Source organism: Callospermophilus lateralis, chromosome 7 (assembly GCF_048772815.1).
Source record: "Callospermophilus lateralis isolate mCalLat2 chromosome 7, mCalLat2.hap1, whole genome shotgun sequence".
Taxonomy (NCBI): domain Eukaryota; kingdom Metazoa; phylum Chordata; class Mammalia; order Rodentia; family Sciuridae; genus Callospermophilus; species Callospermophilus lateralis.
The window spans coordinates 27,792,976-27,813,583 of NC_135311.1; the positions used below are offsets into that span (position 1 = coordinate 27,792,976).

General features: G+C 45.2%; 1 protein-coding gene across 1 annotated transcript; it reads right to left on the reverse strand.

Annotated features, from left to right (window-relative positions):
* Nucleotides 1-483: 483 nt before the first annotated feature.
* Nucleotides 484-19,693, reverse strand: Strip1 (striatin interacting protein 1). Its single transcript, XM_077109884.1, has 21 exons — nt 19,507-19,693; nt 16,023-16,092; nt 15,214-15,288; nt 14,802-14,936; nt 14,580-14,700; nt 13,728-13,796; nt 12,624-12,730; nt 12,387-12,514; nt 10,707-10,889; nt 10,130-10,347; nt 9,055-9,120; nt 8,883-8,946; nt 7,591-7,662; nt 7,086-7,160; nt 6,798-6,895; nt 5,332-5,458; nt 4,999-5,099; nt 4,145-4,211; nt 3,567-3,671; nt 2,714-2,918; nt 484-1,409 (listed from the first exon to the last, which is right to left on the reverse strand). Exons 1-21 carry the CDS (start codon nt 19,684-19,686, stop codon nt 1,162-1,164), a joined length of 2,514 nt encoding a protein of 837 aa, XP_076965999.1. The 5' UTR covers nt 19,687-19,693; the 3' UTR covers nt 484-1,161.
* Nucleotides 19,694-20,608: the final 915 nt, after the last annotated feature.

Here is a 20,608-nt window from a genome sequence, read left to right on the forward strand (position 1 = left end):
GGAAACTCCCCTAATACTCTTTCCCACTGTGAAGCTGGCTCCTAATGGTCTGTTTCCCAGGTTCTGAGCACCTGAATTTCCTCTCAATCTCAATCATGTGCCCCAGTGAGGGTCTGAGCAGCTGACCTCCACTATGACCAAGCATTGAAACTGGTTTGGTTGAGGCCAGCTCAGGGAGGGTTATTCTAAGAAAACTGGGGCTCCCACCGAAACCATAACAAACCCAGGGTGCAGGAACACTCATAACTCCATAACCTGGAGCCCTGGAGCTGGGTTGGAACCATCCAAGACTGATGTGGGGAGATGACATTTTGGACATTTGCAGAAAGGCAGAAATGAGAATGAGAAAGGCAGAAATGAATGAGAAAGGCAGAAATCCTGACAGAGGACAAGTGGGTGACCTATCAATGCTGGCAGAAAAAGCTACTTTTGAGATCTGGAAATTTTTAGAGGCCACATTTTCTGCAGATAAGGCCATGGGGATTGTTTTTGTTTCCTTTTAATGTAAATAGAATACACAAATACATTAAAAATCCCAACATGACACAAGAGAATACACACAGATTTATAGAGATATTTACAGGCCCTTGCAAACCCAGAAGGAAACAGGCACCTCTGGTTAAGGGAAGCCTCTCTCTCTACCTCAGTCCCATCCAAAAAATAAGGTGTGCAGCAGCTATAGTAGCCTCTGCTGTTGCCCCTGGATGAAACGGAGGCAGCGGCTGGAATGACATCAGAAACCTCCAGAGCACAACCAAGATATCAACTTTCTGCTCTTGGCCCTAATATTAAACCCTTTTCCTTGGAAAGCTGACATGCCAAGGCTGCAGTCTTATGAAGAGTCAGCATGACTCTCGAACTCAGATGTGATGACAAGGGGTACCCACCCCTTCCCAGCTTTTGCCAGCCTTGGACCGACCTCAAAATGAGTTGCAACCAACCATGTCCAAGAGAGCAGGGTGGGAGTTGAGGGGAGGAAAAGAAGAGTGGATCCCAAGCAGAGATGACTGCTCAGGAGTAGGATGCTGGGAGAACAGAGGCCAACCACAGGCCCAGCGCTGCTGAGGACACAGTGGGGCTGTGCTGCCACCTGGAGGTGGATGGGAGCACTGCAGCAATGACCAGGACACTCTCTCAGGTGTGTGATCACCCTTTGTTTTCTCACTGCAGCAGCTCTTCCCAGGAAATGGGCTTAGAGAAGACCTCCCTTTCTAACCAGAGGTCATAGTTCATCTGGAAGTCCTCAGGAAGGTCCACCCGCTGGCCCAAAACACTCTGCAGGCAGTTGTCCACTGGCAGGAAGTCAGGGTTGCTGTGGGCTCGGTCGTAGCGCCGGGCATTAAAGCGTTCAATATTGGCACGTAGGGCACACTCCTCTGCCTGGAAGTCCCAAGGCCGAGCATCAAGATCTGGGACAAAGCAAAAAAACACAATTAGGAGCCCAGCCCTACAGCAGTTCTTCATGGGTTCCTTGAGGCTCAGAGGCTAGGCTGGCCAGGGTTGAGTGGGGTGATTGTTAACTAGAACCGCGACACCTTGAAGCCCATTCCCAGGAAGATGAATAAGAATTCTTTCCTAGATATAAAGGAGAGTTAGGTCTAAGGAGAAAAGCCAGATCTGAGAAAGGCTTTTATTACAGAGATTATGTAAACCCAGAGAGGGAGAGCCACATGTGAAACACACTTCTCTGAAGATGAGGTTCTCCCTGGCTTTCTTTGGTTAGAGTCAGGAACCTGGAGATTCCCTCTCATCCTCTCTCAACTCCCTGACCAGGTGCTGGGTGCCACCCTGGGCCCACACAAATTGACTGGCATACTGACAGTCATATAGCTACAGTGCTACATGCCAGGAACTGTATCATCGTAATAAGCAGACACAGAAGAGTAAGGGTACATGGGGGGACTGAGTAGATGGAACAGTACATACAGAGGGTCAGAAGTGGGAAATGACATGGCAAATATTTCAGAAGCAAGTACAGTCAGATTCCATCCATATCTATTGATGCTGAACCTGTAACTGAAGGGACTTGAGAATCTGGATTTTGATATCCACAGGTGGTCTTAGAACCAATCCCTGGTGGATACCTGAAGGACTCCTTATACTCGGAACCCTGGGTGTGATGGAGTCTGGACTGACAGCCCTGGGTGTGATGGAGGTAATGAAGTTGAAAAGGAAGTTGGATCAGATTAGGGAGGGGGAGAGGGAAGGAAGATGAGTGAGTCTCACCTGCTTTGCTTCAGAGTTCAACTCTAATTCTAAGGGAAATAGGAAGCTAACAAAGGATTTTACTCAGGAGGAGAGAGAACAGAATCTGTGTGTTGAAAAGATCACTAGGACTAAGTCTGAAGTGCAGATAGAGGGGAAGAAACTGATCAGAGAGCCAGTCAGAAGCTGTAAGAGTTTAGTTGTCCAGGTGCAGTGGGGATGATAAAGGGGTAGAACCTTAGTGACAATTTCTAGAAATGGAATGGCTTAAAGGGGAGAGAGAGAGAGAAACAAAGGATGACTACAGATGCCTAACTTGGGTTGCTTTCCAAGTCTTCCCCAGAGCTCCCATCCTGATGCCAAAAAAGCAGGAGCTGGGCTTCCTGTTCTCTTCTGTTCCTTTCTAGGAAGCTCGGTAGAGAAAGGTTTCTGACGTACCCTAGGCAGGGAATGAGCTATGTTACCTTTCCCCACACCTATTCCAATCCTGCTTCATGTGTGATCTCACCATTGCCATATGCCCAGTCGTCGTTCAGCCGATGCCGCACCTTCTGGTAGATGGCAGACATTGTCTTCATGTTGCTCTTGCGCCACTGCCGCCCCAAGTACTTGGTTTGTACCTTGAGCAACTTCAGCACATACAGCTGCATCATGGCTTGTTTCACCTTCAGAGCCCGCTTCAAGATGGGTGCTGACTTGAACACCACCAGCATCTGGGTAGGGCACAGTGAGCAGTTTAGTTGAGGACAGAAGAAATGCAAGCACCACCATTTGCTGCTTCCAGGGTTATATAGACAGAGTGATGAACCATCTCAGTTTCCCTTGAACTGAGGAGTTTGCTGGTAAATGAGACATTGAGTGCTAAACTGGGAAAGTTCCAGACAAATCAGATGGTCACCCTAATTATGGGTCACTTCAGAATCTAAAGAAAGCTATGGAGTCCTACCAGAACATCCCCATGTGTACCTACATATAATTTCAGAGAATTCATGGACCTCCCCATTCCAAAGGTATGCTGAGACCCAGGGTTAAGGAAGACCCCAAATCCTGGTCATGTTACCCATCAAGATTAAGAGGATGGAAAAAGAGCTTTTCTTTGAGTGTGGGTTTTTTTTTTTTTTTTTTTTTTTTTTTACAGTGCACAATGAAGCCTATTCTGGTTCAACTTGTCAAGAAGAAACCAGGAACCAGCCTTTAATATGCAAGGACGTGGCTACAGCAGCAAAGCTAAGTGAGAAGGACAAGGCTGCAGCAGCATGCCCTGTCCTCAAATCCCTTGCTCCCAGAGGGGAGGGGAAGGTACAGGTGTGGCACTCTTCTATGAATTCCCAATTTCAGATGTGCCAACCACACTGACTCACCATTGTCCTTGAATGCTTCCATTTTGTCAGCTTGTTCAAGATCCGAAGCAGATTGATACAAGAAAAGAGATTCCTCCAGCAAAATTGGTTGTTGTCACCTGCTTCCTATAGGTTAAACCCAGGAACAATCACAACCCTCATAGCTGCAGGGTTCTCAGCAGTTTCCAAAAGGTCCTCAACAAACCTGACACAAAAGACTAGGTGCCCATGCCTCTACCAGGAACTACCTCCTCTCAAAGAAGCCCAAGGGGAACACCACTCTAAACGTTGGCAGGGAATTAAGGGGGTAGTGAGCTTACTAGACTTCTTCTGCAGGAAACATGGGCCATAAATGCTGAAGGAAGCAATTCTCCTAGGCAAGCTCTGGGCCAGCTACCCCTGAAGACCGGCTCCCTGACTGATTATCCCATATATTCAAGTCCTTCCACTCTGGAAGGTCCCTCCCTCCACCCTCTGTGCACTTCTAGTGCTTTAAAAGCCAGGCACTCAGATGTGACCTCTGGTGGAAGGTCCTCTATCCTTGGGTTGGGATGGCAAACTTTGCCAAAGGGGAAGCTAGGGAGAGCCCAGCCACTCACCAGACTCTCTGCAGTCAGCTCTGGCAGCTCGTTCACCACACAGTGAGGGTAATCCAGGACAGAAATGCTGCAGAGGCAAGAGAACCCACACATCCACCATGAACCAGGCCTGGATCTGGTGGAACATCTATGACTGAGATGGTTCCTGGCTCTTCTCCTTGCTTGTTAAAGCAGAAGGAGAGATCTACCTTGTTTGTCCCACCCCAACTTCCCTCACTGTAAGACAAGGACATATCTGCTATAAGGGAACTTGAAAGGGCCCCTGGTGGGTGGACACTGATTTGTAATCTTATAAGGGATAGAGACTCTAGTGCAGCCTTTCCCATAGCAATAAATCTGGGGGGCTGGAGGGGAGATATAGCTCAAAGCAAATAATTTATGCTAAGTCCCACTCAAGATGGTGTCCTGGCCGGCAATCATCCTATGGTGATAAGCAGGCACTCTCAAGTGCAGGTAGTACTAGGTAGTGTGAGTGCATTTGTGTGTGTTAAGAGTTAGCAGGCAGGGCTATACAGTTATATATTCAAGAGAAGGATGGCCCAGATGGTCTCTTTAAAAAAAAAAAAAATGGTGCTAAAGGGATAATGAAGGTACCACTGGAGCCCAGGTGAGAGCCCCCAGCTCATGCACATACTGAAGTCATCTGTCGCTAGATTAGTTAGACTCAGATTTGGCACACTGACATTTCTTCAGGCAGGAGCCCTATCTTATTCATCATTATGCCTGGTGTCTGGCAGAGTTCTGGCTCAGAGGTACTGGAAAAATATTAGCTGAATGGACTCAGTGGGAGAGAAAAGCTAGGAGCCTTGCCATCTGGCCATACCCCCTCCTTCCTGGTCCCTGGTCCCCATCACCTGTTCTTGGCAGTGATGTAGGACATGATGTTTTGATTGAAGAATTTTAGGATCAAAGGGATACAGTTGGCAAACACCAAGTGCTGGGCCATGTATTCAAACTGAAACCAATAGAAAAAAACAAAACAAAACAAAAAGACAAAAAAGCATGTCCCTCAAGACCTTACCCTCTTTCCTCCAGTCATACAAAGTCTAGATTAGAGGTCAGTGTCTTCAAACATTCATGTAGAGGTCAAGTGAGTCCAAAGGCCAATACCCCACTTTTTCAGTCTGGAGAAGCAATATTGCTTGAGGCTTCTGCCCAGCAGACAGGAAAGAAGGTCCTGCTCGTACCTGATAGATGTGGTTCAACTTAAAGTGCTTCAGCAGCAGCAGCAGCAAAGCAGAAATGGCCTTAACGATGACCTCTTTGTGGCGATTCACATCCACCCCCAGCTTCATGCTTTGCAACACTGTGGTGCTGAAAACACAGGTGTGCACATGAGTTGCCAGCATGCACTGCACCTCTTTTCTAAGTGCACACAGAGGAGATGGATTACTGAGCCCTCTGGGCAAAGGTCCCCATGGTCATCTCAGAAGTCAGATCTACTGCTTCAACCACCTCCCAAGCAATATAACTCTGCACAGTTTATTTCTTCTCTGTGATGCCCCCAAATACATTCTTAGTCTATTTCTCTGCTGTTTTTGCCAACATAGATTTCCCCTTTTCAAGATCACCCCTAAACTTCAGCTGCTATATTCACCTGAATCCTCCTAAGTGTGTTCTGTAGCATTAGAAAAAAAAAGTAGGGCTGGGGATGTGGCTCAAGCGGTAACGCGCTTGCCTGGCATGTGCAGGGCGCTAGGTTCAATCCTCAGCACCACATAAAATAAAAAATAAAGATATTGTGTCCGCTGAAAACTGAAAAAGTAAATATTAAAAAATTCTCTCTCTCTCTCTCTTAAAAAAAAGTAAATGGGAAAAAAAGTAAAAAAAAAAATATGGAATAAAGTAAATAAAGTTTTTAAGTCAGATAAATTTAGGAAGCACCAAGTTAAATCAATTTCTTAATTCAGGACTTTTCTTTTGTAAGAAGAAATACAATATTTAACTCTGGAATCTTTTTTCCTAAGACTATCAAGATGGCCTAGTGTTATGTTATTCTCCCTTTTGTATTTGCCAATCCTGCCTCCTCCCTCACCTGACCATTACTGCCAGACACCAGGGCCACAGCTACCAGAAAGGTGAGCTAAGAACTTGGCAGCACTGGCAGGCAGACAGGCTGATTAGGTGAGGGCCCCCCTCCTTCTTAATGTGGAACACAAGCTTGGTTTGTACTCACAAAGAGAAGAGGTCAGCCCAGGGAGGAGGAACCCTTAGGGCTTCACTCTATTTCATGAGACATTTTCCAGGATTCTGCCAGTTCACTGGCCAATGGGAGACTCCATACAGGAACAGACTTAGCTGTGACTGGCAAACTACCCAGAAACTGACCCTACCATTCCAGGTAACCCAATTACATGGCTTTGGAGGTAGAGCTCTGGAAAATGTCATAAGCTACCCTATCCACTTACAAAAGAGGAATGACTTTTCCAGTTCACCCAGGAGTTCACTCAGTAGCAGAGTCTACACTAAAATCCAGGCCAATGGGTCTAAAATCATCTCCCCAACCAGTGAAACTACTGAAGTCAGTAGTGAGTCAGAAATACCCTCAAGTTAACCTGCAGGGAAGTCAGGACCAAAACAGAAACCAACCTAAAAACTATTTGCCTTCTGCCCTCTGCCCCCAACCTGCTCCATTAACAGGAATGACACTCACGGCATTTCTTCAGGTAGGACATCTGCTAGGATGTTGATTGAATCTGTTTTGGCTTTTGAGGTGGGAGCTGCAGCCAGCAGAATCTTCAGGAGAGCAATCTGGGAAGAACAGACTGTTCAGACACATGTGAGAGCCCAAGATCAGGACAAAGTCCAAAGAAGCAGTGTTCCTGTAGGTCCTCAGGTGGCAGGAGCCTCAAGAAAGGCTGGCCAGTGAAGTGGGAAGGGGATCCCACTGCAGGTACCTACTGGTGGCTACTGTGAGGGATCCTGCACACACAGCACTCACCATATACTGAGGCAGACTGGGGAGCAATCCTTGGTAGAGGGTTTCTGCAGGGACTTGTTCAACTTCCTCTTCTCCCTTTTAACACAAAGAGTACAAACACAAAACTCCAGTCCAGGCTACAATCTCCTGAGCCAGCTTGCTAGCTGGCTAGAGAATTCTTAAGTTATCAACGTAAAGAATGACATTAGTGATAATGACAGCAAAATGCACACAGCCAGTACACTAGATGCTTCACTTAATAATAACTCATTTAATCCTTATTATAACCCTGTGGAGAAGGGAATAGTATTCCCATTTACAGGTAGGGAAACAAAGCAGAGAGAGAGATAGGCACATGCACAAGTTGCCACCCACTGACTGGTGGAGCTGGTACTCAGCATCAGGTGCCTGGCTCAGAGCTTGCACTCAATGCCCTTATGTTAGACATATACCAGGCACAGGGCTGAGTCCCAACACAGGACCTACGGACATCTGGGGACCCTGTGGGCAGAAGGCTGCAACTCACCCCTGAGAGAGGAGAGCGAAGGTACTCCTCCTCCATTTGCGCCTGGACCTCTGCAATCGATGTGTACTTGTGCTGGATAGAGACAGGAGAGGGGGCACTGGGGAAAACAGCCCTCGAGCTCTGACCACACTCCCTACTCCTTGGCAAAGATCCATACATTTTTCTTCACACATGGTCTTCTAGAAGGGGGCTAAGTTACCACAAAGACCCCCAACTAAAATTTCAAACCCAAAATATTTCTGTAGGTGAGAACCAGGATAAAAAGCCCACAGTAGATTAGAGAAAAAAAAAGAGGGAAAAGGGCTTCCAGGTAGCTACAGTGATATAAAAAAAAGCTATTAAAAGCAAAAACAAGTATACACTAAAAAAGCTTAGCTGCAGAGGCTGGGGTTGTATCTCGGTGTAGAGGATTTGCCTAGCATGTGTGAGGCATTGGGTTCAATCACCAGCACCATGTAAAGATAAATAAACAAAGGTATTGTATCTATCTTCAACTAAAAATATTAAAAAAGAAAAAAAAAAAAAAAAGCTTAGCTGCACAGACACCACTTGTTGCTATAAATTTCAAAAATGTTTCCAAAATATACAGTTAACACTCTAGATATAGGGGAGCACACTAGGGGAGACAGCTCATCACCACATTGGATGTCACCTCCCATGTGGAAGGTTTAACACTCTGGTCTTTCCCTGCCCCTTCTTCTTACCCACTGCTCTCCTCTGTGATTGGGGACTATGGGACAGAAACAGGACAGTCTTAGCCTAGCCCCTTTCTCCATTCTTTTTAGAATTTGCTGGGCTGCCTGCTGAGAACTGACAGCTTGTCCCCTTCCTACTCCTCCACCAATCCCAGCAGGGCCTTCCAGCCCTGCCTGGGACTGGGTATGTGAGCCTGCCTAATTCTGAAAGTATGATATTAGGAAACTAAATATAGTTTTCTTAAGCCTCATTCCTCAATTGCTCCATGAGCAGAAAAAGCTGGTTCTGCAATTTTCATCTGCCTATTCCTCTATCTGCCTACTCCTCTACCTGAAAATGTGGGCAAGAAAAAGGGTTTTGCTAGACCCCTTAAAACCCCAATGACTGGCAGGTAAAATACTCTCTAATGAATGGCTCAGTGCCAAACAAAAATCTAGCTTCAAGCCATCAAACCTATGAAGAGCTGCTTCCCAGGCTGCCCTGCTCTGGCTCTTGTTGGCAGGCAGACAACAGTCCTGAAAAGCTGTTCCCTCAGGCTGGGCTCACTTTACTCACTGGGGATCAAACAGACCAAAGGCTCACCCAGAGCCACTTACCTGTTTCAGAGTCTTGATGCTTTCGTGGATTGGCCTGGGCAGCCCCACCACTGTATTGGTGTCGCTGGAGAATAAAGAAGGCCTGTGATAAGCCTTGACATCAATTCATCCCGGTCCCCACACACCAAAGGCCAGGAGAATGAACTTTGAAAGAAACTCAGATTGCACTTACCTGCCTAGAGTGTAACCTATGAATTTGCTGCGGCTGGACTCGAGGAACATCTCAATGTCCTTCTCTCTGCCAAAGGAAACAAGAAAGGTTTTAACAAACACTACTTTAAGGTGTCTCAGTTAATAGAAATAGAATATCCAGAAATTGTGAACCAGGAGAAGGAAAAGTCTCTCAATTATTTTTCCTTTTCAAAAAGGATGAAAAACAGAAATTCTTCAGCTATTTTGTTGTTCTTGATAGTTTTGTTAACAAGCTACAAATATGTGCAACTATTTTACTCATAAAATTAAGATGATAGACACATCAAACTTCAAAGCATACTTTTATTCAGACAGTACTAAATTTTTCAATAGGCTTTCTTAAATATTTAACATTCTTAAACACAGACATATAAACCACTGACTTTTCATGTGGGTCAGTTTCCTGTCTCAAACAATGCACACCTTGCATTTTATGATGACCTATTCCGCATTCACTTCACAGAATACTGAAAACTGAGGTTTTATCTGGATTAATAAAGTGATTTTTATATCTTTTCATATGCTCTTCTATTTCTTAAATTACTTCCCATCAAAAAGATACCATTTTTGTATCTCCAGGTATCCTCCCATTTGTCAATTCACCCCCTTATATCTCAAATATCTTAATTATGGTTCTGAGGAAACCCTTCCTGAATCTATTATTTTTCTGTCTAGCATGTACAAGGCCCCCAAGTTCTATCCCCAGCACTGAAAAAAACAAATGAACAAATACTTACAACTTCAGGATAGGCAGGAATCGATTTGCCCAAATAATTTTTACTTTTTTCCCTATTCTTCTTCACTAGCAAGTCTGACCAAATGCTAACTCAGATTACTAACTTGGAAGCCATATAAGGGCCACTTTGTGAGAGACCAAGGTCAACCTTAGAAGACCCGAAGACAACACAAGGTACTTTAAGAGAGCCTTGTCCCAAAGCCAATTTCAGCCTAGCCCAACAAAGGACCATGCATAGGGACTCAGGCCAGATGCTGGCCTGGGGGTGTGAGGGCTCTGGCTTCAGAAGCCAAGTATGTTCTGGAAGTCTGAGACTCACCTGACCTTGGGAGCCCATGGAAGCCCCTTTGGGCAGGTAAGCCTGTCAGTCTGGGGGTGTTGTAGTGGGGGAGGCATCACCTCATCACGCTCAAGGGGGAATGTCTCCCCCTCCAGACTGTTGTCATCATCATTCTCTTCTTCTTCTTCTCGAGAGTCATCAGCCTTGTAAGGATCACGCTCATTGAAGGCATCTAAATTGTCCTGTTTTATCAGAGCCTAAAAACAAAGGGAAGGGAGGTGAGGAATCCAGAGCCAACTGACAAGATGGAAAAAGGAAATGCAGGGAGTGTGGCTAGAACACAGAAAGGTGTCAGGCAGAGAGTTGAGAACAGTGGAGAACACAGAGAAGTAGTCAAAACTGGAACCAAATGACAAATCATTTTTTGCTCTAACCCCTCAAAATTGCCATGTCCTGAGTACCACTGTACACTGGGTCTGGGATGAAGATAACATCCCTGTTGTGGAAGCATTTGTTGATCAGAGCAGATTCTCAGCACCTACTCCTCCAAGGACAATGCTGTTGCCTGTGTGCATCTCTAGAGCCCTCAGAGTCCCAGGACTTTCTGTTACCTTACCTTGTGCTCCCGACGGCCCCGTTTCTGCTGCTGCTCAATCAGGTCTGAGGCAGATGCTGGTGGGGAGGCAGCTCTCATGTTGCGGATCACTTTGATGCTGTCCTCAGGCAAAGGAGGTAGTCCCAGGAGGGTACGCTTCTCAGCCTTCATGCTCTGCAGCTCCTCAAAGCCACCCAGTGTGCACTGCATCAGATAGGGATGCAAAGCCAGGGTCATAATGTCCATCAGGTTGGTCCCTGATCATGGTGTCAGACTCAAACAGGTGACATCATGATGACCTGTCTTTACAGAGACCCACACATCCTCTGAACAAGGAACTAAAGCTACTCCCTAAAGGAGAATCCAGTGACTCTGGCAAGGGAGAGGAGAAAAAAACAGCAAAGAAAGAGTAAAATACCAGTTGATGGAACCTAGTGCACACACTTAACTCTCTACATGTGACAACTCTCTACATGTGACATATTCTTCAGTTCTAAAAAGCAGCAGACTGGTATTTCAGTTTCTAGAAAAGCTAGCAGATGCTTGCCTTAAAAGTTGTGTGTGCCAGTTGTCAAAGTCCAACTAGAAACATACTGTTGGTTGTTCAAATTAAGAGGGTGGGGGGGGACAAAAACATCTAAACATCTCCCTAAAAGCCCAAACTCCATTTTAAGCTACTTAGTATCATTGTCCCTGAGCAACTCAGCTTTTCTTTGGCTTCAGTGAGGCTTTGTGAAGAACCAGCAGGATGTGTGGCCAAGATAAAACATGTAGATGACTTCTAAGGGGCCTGAAGCTCCCTAATCCCTGGCTGCAGAAAGGGACAGGCCTTCGAGAGAGCAGCATACTCCTGGAGGAAAGGGCTCCTGTTTGGCCAAGGTGGCTGCTGACAATACCCCCAAGTCAGCCCCTGCTCCATGCTCTCCCCAGCTAGACAGTTTCATACCAGACCCTGAGGAAAACAGAGGCTAGCTCAGGGCTCATCCTGGCTTCTCTTAAGTGACATCTGATAGAAAGGAAAGACCCCCCCCCCCAACTAGACCAGCTTTAACTGCCTCAAATCACTTTCCAAACTCCAGATGTGGGAGGTGATTTCTGAGAGGTGCCATGTCTGGGGTGAAGCTATTCTATGACTGAGAAAATAGCATTAAGGGATCAGGAAGCCAATCTATTTTGACTCAAAAGCTGTTTTGGCTGTTGGGGGCCAAAAGACATTTCTTTTGTCACCTCCTTTCAGGAGCTTTTTATAATTTAACACCAATGGGGTTACATTTTCACATAATTCAGCATTCAAAAGCAAATGTAGTCATTTCTAATTATCCATGGGGGACTGGTTCCAGGACCCCTTCCCAAACCCCTCCCCGGGGTGGTTACCAAAATCTGCAAATGCTTAAGTCCCTTATATAAAATGGTGGAATACTTGCATATAACTTAGGCACATCCTCCTGCATACTTTAAATCATGTCTAGATCACTTATAATATTTAACACAAAGTAAATGCTACATAAACTGTTGTTATACTGTATATTTCAGGGAATGATAAGAAAAAAGTTTACATATTCAATACAAATACATTTCCCCCTAAACATTCTGGATCCGAGTTGGCTGAATCCTTGAATGTGAAATGAATGGCCGACTGTACAAGGTATCCCTCCTGTCCCATCCCCAGCACCTGAGAGTTCCCCCTAAGAAGGTGCTCACCAATACTGTCTTCCAGAGTAGCAAGAGAACTTTCTTCATGGGAAAGTGGGGAGCATGGCCACTGCAAAATTTGGTCACCATCCCAAACAGCATGATGGCAAATGGCTCATTGTTGTACAGCGGGGAGCCTGGAGGTAACCCAAGGGCATCAGAACCACAGGCAGCAACAAAACCCTCCCAAAGCCCTCTAGCCTCAGCTCCCAGGCAGGGCCTCTAAGAGGATCCCCAGGGTCTTACCCAGCTCGCCTCTGAAGGTCTGTCGCATTGTCCTCCACTCAGCCTTGTCACCCTCATACTCCTGGTGAACATTCTCCACAATCAGGTACATGATGTTGAGCAGAACCCTGAGCACAAGAGCCAGCTCATAACGGAGTAGGACAGGGGACAAAGGGGCACCCTTAGCTTCCTCACATCCCAGCTAACACAAAAATATCTGTGCACAAAGGCTAGCTGGTGGAGGAAGGCTGTAATGCAAAGAAAACTAAGAAAAGTGACAAGCTGTGTCTTCCACCAAGCAAAAGAATGCTAAAGGATTTCCCTCCTCATGCTTCCTTCAAAGTTTCATTGCTCTGGCTAGGACCAGATCTTACTCTGCCTTGTATTTCATATCTAAAAAAGTGCTTACTCAAAGCAGGTGCTTACCAAGTGATTGTGGAATAAATGAGTATGAAAAAAAGGCCAAAAGAACTTACTGACCTAAGCTTCCTGGAATGGGAAAACCAAGGAGGTGTGAGTGAGTTATGGGGGTCAAAGCAGGACAGGAGCACAGCAAGAACAAGAAGAGTTTACCATGATGAAGTGGAAATCAGGAGGTAACACCAAGGGACCTTAATACATGGGGAACACCACAAATATCCAGTCTGAAAAGTTTCCAAATTCACCAAAAGAGACAGATTTCAACCCTCAAATGTAGAAAGGTGATCTCATTCCTTAACAGTTGCTATTACTTCCTGTGAAGCCATGAAACATTGTGAAGTGGCTAGAACTAATGAGTGTAGATAGGAATCAAGCTGTGCACATGAGAAGGTGGGAGGCCAGGGAGCAACATTATGTTTCATTCAAATGTAAAATACTCCACAAAAAGTCTTAGTAGTGTGGGCTGGACTTAACTGTGGCTCTTAAGTATCTTGACCATGGATTTCCTCTATTTTCTAGAACTCCGTCATAGGTAAAGCCTTTAGCAGGACTAACTACTCACACTGAGCCCATCACACCTGCAGATTAGTGTGTGCAGAAGGAATGCACCCACAGTCAGGAAACCCAAAGACACCCTCCCACACTCTGCTCTGAGCTCATTCTCTGGCTAAAGCTCAAGGTGCCCAGGTTTGCTGCTTGCTTCACCTCAGGTCTGTGCTGTCAGCCAGGGAGATGGCAGGCTTCCTCACCGCACTGCTGCACGCAGCACTGTTGCTGCAGGAGAGATACAAGAATCAGCACTTTTGCCAGCAAAGCAGTGATAAGTGATGCCCCACAAGAATGAACTGCCTCATGGGGGAACCAAATATTATGGTGTGTGCTTAGACTGCATAAGAGGTGACAGAACAATGGTTAGGAACTTAGGCCCTGGACCAGACAGCCAAGGTTTGAATCCTGACTCTAATACTTACTATGTACATTTAGCCAAGGTATCCAACTTCTCTGTACCTCAGTTTCTTCATTTATAACATGGGGGTGATAATAGTAGCCATGTCATTAACATGAATCAGTACATGTGACATCCTGAACAATGCCTGGGACGTGTAGCATTCAGTGTTCTTAATTATTATTACTGAAGGCATTACCCTTAAATGAACAGCAGTTGACCTACTCAGTGGACAAGGGACAGGCTAAAGTAGGCTTGAGCCCACATGTCAGACTTGTATCTGACCTCCTACCAAAAGGAAAAGTCCAAGGAAAATAAAGAGTTCAAAAAGGAGTTCAAAATGAGAAGCTGTCTGACTGGTGCATTAGGCCTGGGCAGGAAGCTCCAGTGTTAGGGAGCTGCAGGAACCTGTCATTAATCTTTATTAGTCTTTAAGGTGTGGTTGAGCAACTTCCTCATTATTCAACCCCTGCTAGTCAAAACAGCCTGGAACCAGACACTCAGCCCCAGGTAGCCCATTTACCCTTCTCAAAGTCAGTCAGTTTGCCAGTTCTGTCCCCCTTCCCCTTCTTTGCTTTCCCTACTCAAGCCCTGCAAGCAGAGGTGCTCACTCTATTTCCATGTTGAGGAGCTCCACCAAGGCATTGAACGTGCCCACCTCCAGGAGCAGAAAGATGTTGTAGCGCATCCAGAACTGCACCTCAGCTTCTGAGCCGCACTCTCCAAAAGTTCCTGAAAACACAGGGCACAGCTTGCCAAGCAACTCCACACATTTGACTGAGCTACATCACTGGCAGAGGTACCAGGGGTCCCTGAGGAAGTCCACACAGTACCTTGGGCAACATAGAGAATTGCTCGGGCCACCTTGAGTCTCTTCTCCCGGGCAGTGACTTCCAAGCCATCCAGGAGCCTCATGGCATGGGTACGGTGCTGGTTGGTGTCCAACTCAGTCCACTTCTTGTCTGTCACTGCAGGGCAAGAGATCAGTTATATCTCAGCCCAGAAAAATCCTCACAATGGAATGAATTCAGTGTTATTCCTCAGGATTGGTATCACTATAGGACCAATATACTCCCTATGTAAGGAATATGGTCACAATGCTACTCTATGAATTTGAATTTCTCAGAAAGTGTGCATAAGGCCCACTCTAAATGTTACATCTAGGATGATTTAAGGTCAGTCATATGACTAAGATAAACCCTACAGCTCTCCTGTTGCAAGGTGAAGGGAATCAAAAAGTCTCACCATGGATCCGGAAGTCTTCCTCAAAGCACTTCCGATTCATCAGGAATTCTGGCCCTTCTGTGTAGCTGTAAAGCTCTGTCAAGAACAAATCATCATCAGCTGCTCCACGACTACATTCCATACCAAGTCTCATATGAAGCAGGGGGGGTAAGGCATTTGTTTCCAATCCCAGCTCTGTTCCTTAATCACAGGGACTCTTGGGCTATATTCTCTATGACTTAGTGGTCTGAAGTACACAATGCACAGAATGGTGACCTGCCTCATAGCTTACAACCAGAAAGTCAGTGAAGTATAAATCTGAGCACTTCAGTCTGATGTGTATCTATCCCACCACGCCAGCGGCTAACCATCACCCTAAACACAGGTCTCCCAAGTGCTACATTCTGAGTAGAATCTATATTATGGGGGCTGAAAAAGCAACTCACATCGATCACTTTGCACATGAGCAACAATGGAGCAACATATGTGCACAGATGCAAGCACATTTACCAGCATCCCTCATGACCCATTGCTTTAAGAGAACACTATCAGGGCGAGGGTATGTGTTCAAGGAGCATCACGATCCCACACTGGGACTGGGCTGACAACAAATAGATGCTTCATAAAAGTAAAGGGCAATTCAAAGTTATGAGATATGCAGGGCTTGAATCTAATAATTAATACTTGTTTTATACATGCCATTGAGAGGTCTAACTAGGTAAAACAATGAACTCCAAAATTATATTCATTCTTAATTTTCTTACAGACTAAATAAGAAAAAATTACTCCCAAATAACATGAAGCACTTTTTCAGGTAAAAAATGCTTTACCTGAGAGCTCCGCAGCCCATTTGTCTGTGTCAGCATATTCAAACTCCAGATCTGGAGACTCAGAATAACCCTGTTGATAAAAGGAGGGAGCTTTCCGTGAAAGATTATCCTGAGTGGTTTCCAAAGGAAAAACAAATATGCTTCAAGAGACACTGCTATATTATAGGATATCACTGCCTCTACCTCTACTTTTTTTATGTTTATCATACTATTTTTTATCTCTGGGATAGCCCAATTCTCACTGTTAAACCTTCTCAGAACAACTAATACTTTGTTTTCAGAGCCCTTATCAAAATTTATAATTATATACTGATGTATTTGTTTAGTGTCTGCCTTTCCATGAGAATAGCAATTTTGTCCATTTTATTCACCAAATCATTCCACAGTTGTCTAGCAAGGTACCTGGCCGGAACAAATGAGAGAATGAATGGTTTACATTCAAATACATACATGTTCAATGAACAAACATAAAGCTTCTACTTTGTGCAGGGAATGATCACTCCATATAGTGGTAAAAATCCAGAAGCCTCACTTCTTTCTGGCTAGTAGGTTATCAACAGTTCTGGACAAAATGAGTACTGAAACCCTCAGCTTTCCTGCCCATGTCTCAGATTTCTGTGGCAAGTGACAGGGAAGGCAAAAATGGAACACATTGGTTTCTCTCCCACACAGAGGAGAGAATATGCCAAAAACAATTTTTTAATGCTAGAGACAGGTGATCACTAATAACATGCCATCTTGGATGCTCTGTACTGAGAAGAAAAATGAAGTGAGGAAGAGACAGGTAAAATTCTTAGGTTTAATTAAGATTTACTCCAGGGGCTGGGGGGTGTCACTCAGTGGTAGAGCAACTGTTTAGTGTATACAGGCCCTGGGTTCAATCCCCAGCACCGCAGAAAAAAGGAAAAGAAAGAAGTTGGGTGCAGTGGTGCACACCTGTTAATCCCATCTACTCAGGAGGCTGAGGCAGGAGGATCACAAATTCTAGGCCAATCTGGGCAACTTAGTGATACCTATATTAAAATAAAATAAAAGGGCAGGGATGTTGCTCAGTGGTAGAGTGCTTGCCTGGCATATGGAAGCCCTGTGTTCAATCCCCACTACCACAAAAACAAATAAAAATTTAAAAATTTAATAAAAAGTTTAAAAATTTACTTGGGAAGACAAAGACCACTTACAAGCAAGAACTCTACTTCTTTTTTTTTTTAATTTTTTTTTTAGTTGAATAGACACAATACCTTTGTTTTACTTATTTATTTTATGTGATGCTGAGGATCGAACCAGTGCCTCACATGTGCAAGGCAAGCACTCTACCACTGAGCCACAACCTCAGTCCCTCTACTTCTTTTTCACAGACAATAGGGTACACTTTCACAAGTTACTGAGCATCAGTTTCTTCATTATGAAATGGGGATGATAAAAATCTACTTTGAATGTTTTTACAGACTGATTAAAATTATGTAGCACAAGAGCTGGGGTTGTGGCTCAGTGGTATAGTGCTTGCCTAGCATGTGTGAGGCACTGGGTTTGATCCTCAGCACCAAATTAAAAATACTACTACTAATACTACTACTAATAATAAAGTTATTATGTCCATCTACAACTAAAAATATTCTTTTTAAATTATGAGGCACGAAATAAATGGTCATCAAATGTTAGCCTCCTTGTCCTCCAAATATGATTAGGCTCCCAAAATACTGACAAGAGAAAGAGTGTATTATAAGTAACTCTAAGTCATGAATTTAATAGATAGGTCTCCCTGTCTGTTTGACTGACCTTCCATGTGTTGAATCTATGTGGATATTAAAGGGTAGAAAGAGAAATTAAAATGCATCATAGAGGTTAGGAGTGCAGGTCAGTGACAGAACAATTACCTAGCATAAACAAGGCCCTGAATTCAGTCCCCTACACCACTAAATAAATAAATTGCAATAAAGAATATTTTTATCTGACCATTCATGGCCACTTATGAAAATGTAAAACTATTTTTTAAAATGAGGGTTGTAGGTGTAGCTTAGCAGTAATCACTAGGCCCTGGGTTTGATCCCCAGCTCCACATACACCCACAGATAACTCCTATTGGTGGGGTGGCACATGCCTGTAATCCCAGCAACTCTGAAGAGTAAGGCAGGAGGATCAGAAGTTTGAGGCCAGCTTCAACAACTTAGCAAGAACTTCAGCAACTTAGCAAGACACTGTCTCAAAATAAAACATAAAAAGGACTGGGGTATTAACTCCCTAAAACAAAACAACAACAAAAATATCCCTTAATGATCAGAAGATGGATTCACCCTCACCAATTTCCTAATCCTCCACTCTTGAAAAACTGCTGAATAGACACCATTGATGTCCCATCATCCCATCATGGAAAGACTCATAAATGGTTGGCTTCTTTGCTTCTTCAATTATTTACTTAAAACTCAAGGTTCCGTTATTTGGGGCTTGCCCATTTTTCACATTTTACTAGAGGAGTGGGCTTACAACAAAAAAACAGATGATTGAGAGAAACTGATTATATAGGTCTAAAGACAGTATCCTCACTCTTTGGTATGAGCTGGAACATCATGCTTGGACAATGAGGAACTCCCTCTCATTAAATAACGCCAGACTGTTGATCAGCCTAGGAGTTGACTCAGGTGAAGAGGACCACATAGTAAGTACTCTGGGAACAGGCTGATTAAGAAGCCCTAAAACTCTGCAAAGTGTGTCTTCATTCACGAATTCTGCAAAGGGAAGAAGTGGGAGGAATTTTAACTTAGGGCGAGGTGAATAGTCTGCTCCAGACTGCGGTGTCTCAATAAGAGGAGGCAGGGCTCACTTAGAAGAGGGAATTCTGCACCCTAACATATGTTTTAAAATGTGTATTTCTGATCTTCAACGGCTCAGCATCAGTCGCACTGGTAACATCTAACACTAGGCACCGTCTGCCCGTTTCCTTAGCCTGCATTAGTTAAGTCGGAGGGACGCGGGATTATTTCCCCTGCTACTCTCCCAACTGCTGTCCACGCAGCTCTAGTAGTGATAATGGGCCCTGTTCGACTTCTAAGCGATTTCTAAACCCTTGTTTATGGTCTCTTTCCTGCCAATACGCACGATCCACCGCACGCCCAGGAACAGAGGCCCAAGATAATTAGGGGTTGGGGGAGAGGCTGCCGACCTCCAGGGCACCGGCAGACCCGCGGCTCTTCACCCTAGGACGGGACTGGACCAGAGGCCCCGCCCACGCCCCAGGCCCCAGGCCCCAGGCAAGCAAGAGGGGCGACCAGTGGCTTCAGTCACAGTGGAGGAGATCGCGGCTGGGGTCCCGCCTTCACGCCTCCATCTCCGGGAGCTGCAGCCTCTTTTGAAACTCCTTTCACCATAAAGTGACAACTCCCCGACCCGACCCTCCAAGCCCTCTGGCAAGACCAGCTTGGCCCTGGAACGGCCCGGGACCCCGCCGCCGCCCACTCAGTGCTGGCCTCTCCCCCGCCAAGCTCCTGACCTCCGAGTCTTTGCGCTGGTTGCGATTGAACTCTCGGGTTTTGCCCCCGGGCAGGAGGCCCCCGCCGGCCCGCGGTGCCCCTGGTGGAGGCTGCGCGGTTGCGGGCGGCGGAGGTGGCGGTGGCTGGGGCTGCTTGTTGTTCACAATCAGCGGGCCAGGAACACCGGCTGCCGGCTCCATCTTGGCTGCTCCACACCCCCAGCTCAATTCACGGATAGTTGCAGTCATGCAATTCTCGCGTTATTTCCTCCAGGAAATTTCTCTGGTTGCCATATTGAGTGTGGCGGCAAGCTCTGTAAGCCATCTTGGCTTCTACACACTTCCCGAGATTCCAACTGCCAGAAAGCGCTCCCTTTTTTGTTATATTCAGTTTTCCCCTCCTTTCTTCCAATTCCATTTAGTTGCCATTTTATATATAACAACTCCTTTAGTTCCTTAAATCTAGTTGCCCCTCTAATATCACTTTGCACTTATCAGGGTCATATCCTTGTAGAAGACATGGGAAATACTGGAGTGAACAAAAGGATAGGATCCCAGCCTTCATGGAGTTTACATTCACATGGGCGAGATAATGCAAACAATGAATAAATACAGTTGTTTTTTTTTTTTTTTAAATATTTTTTACTTGTAGTTGGACACAATACCTTTATTTCACTTATTTATTTTTATGTGGTTGCTGAGGATCGAACCCAGGGTCTCACATGTGCAAGGCGAGTGCTCTACCACTGAGCCACAACCCCAGCCCCATAAATACAGTTTTGACAAAAAACTAGTCATTCTGCTAATCATGCATTCAGTAAGCATTTAATAAATGTCTCCTGTGCTCCGGCAAGTGGGATAGAATGGGACACTGGTCAAGTTTCTACACTGATGGTACTTTACAGTGCTTGGTGGGCCGGACAGTAAACAATTATATATATTAGGGAAATAATAAGAAGGAACAGAGGGGCTGGGGATGTGGCTCAAGCGGTAGCGCGCTCGCCTGGCATGCGTGCGGCCCGGGTTCGATTCTCAGCACCACATACAAACAAAGATGTTGTGTCCGCCGATAACTAAAAAATAAATATCAAAAAATTCTCTCTCTCCTCTCTCACTCTCTTTA

Bases quoted from the DNA above. Each gene is read 5' to 3' on its own strand.
- Strip1 (XM_077109884.1), bottom strand. From the start codon at position 19,686: ATGGAGCCGGCAGCCGGTGTTCCTGGCCCGCTGATTGTGAACAACAAG. The intron at 12,515-12,623 runs GTAAGACCCTGG...GGTTACCTCCAG, and splicing joins GACCTTCAGAGGCGAGCTGG to GCTCCCCGCTGTACAACAAT. The intron at 8,947-9,054 runs GTAAGTGCAATC...TTTATTCTCCAG, and splicing joins ATAGGTTACACTCTAGGCAG to CGACACCAATACAGTGGTGG.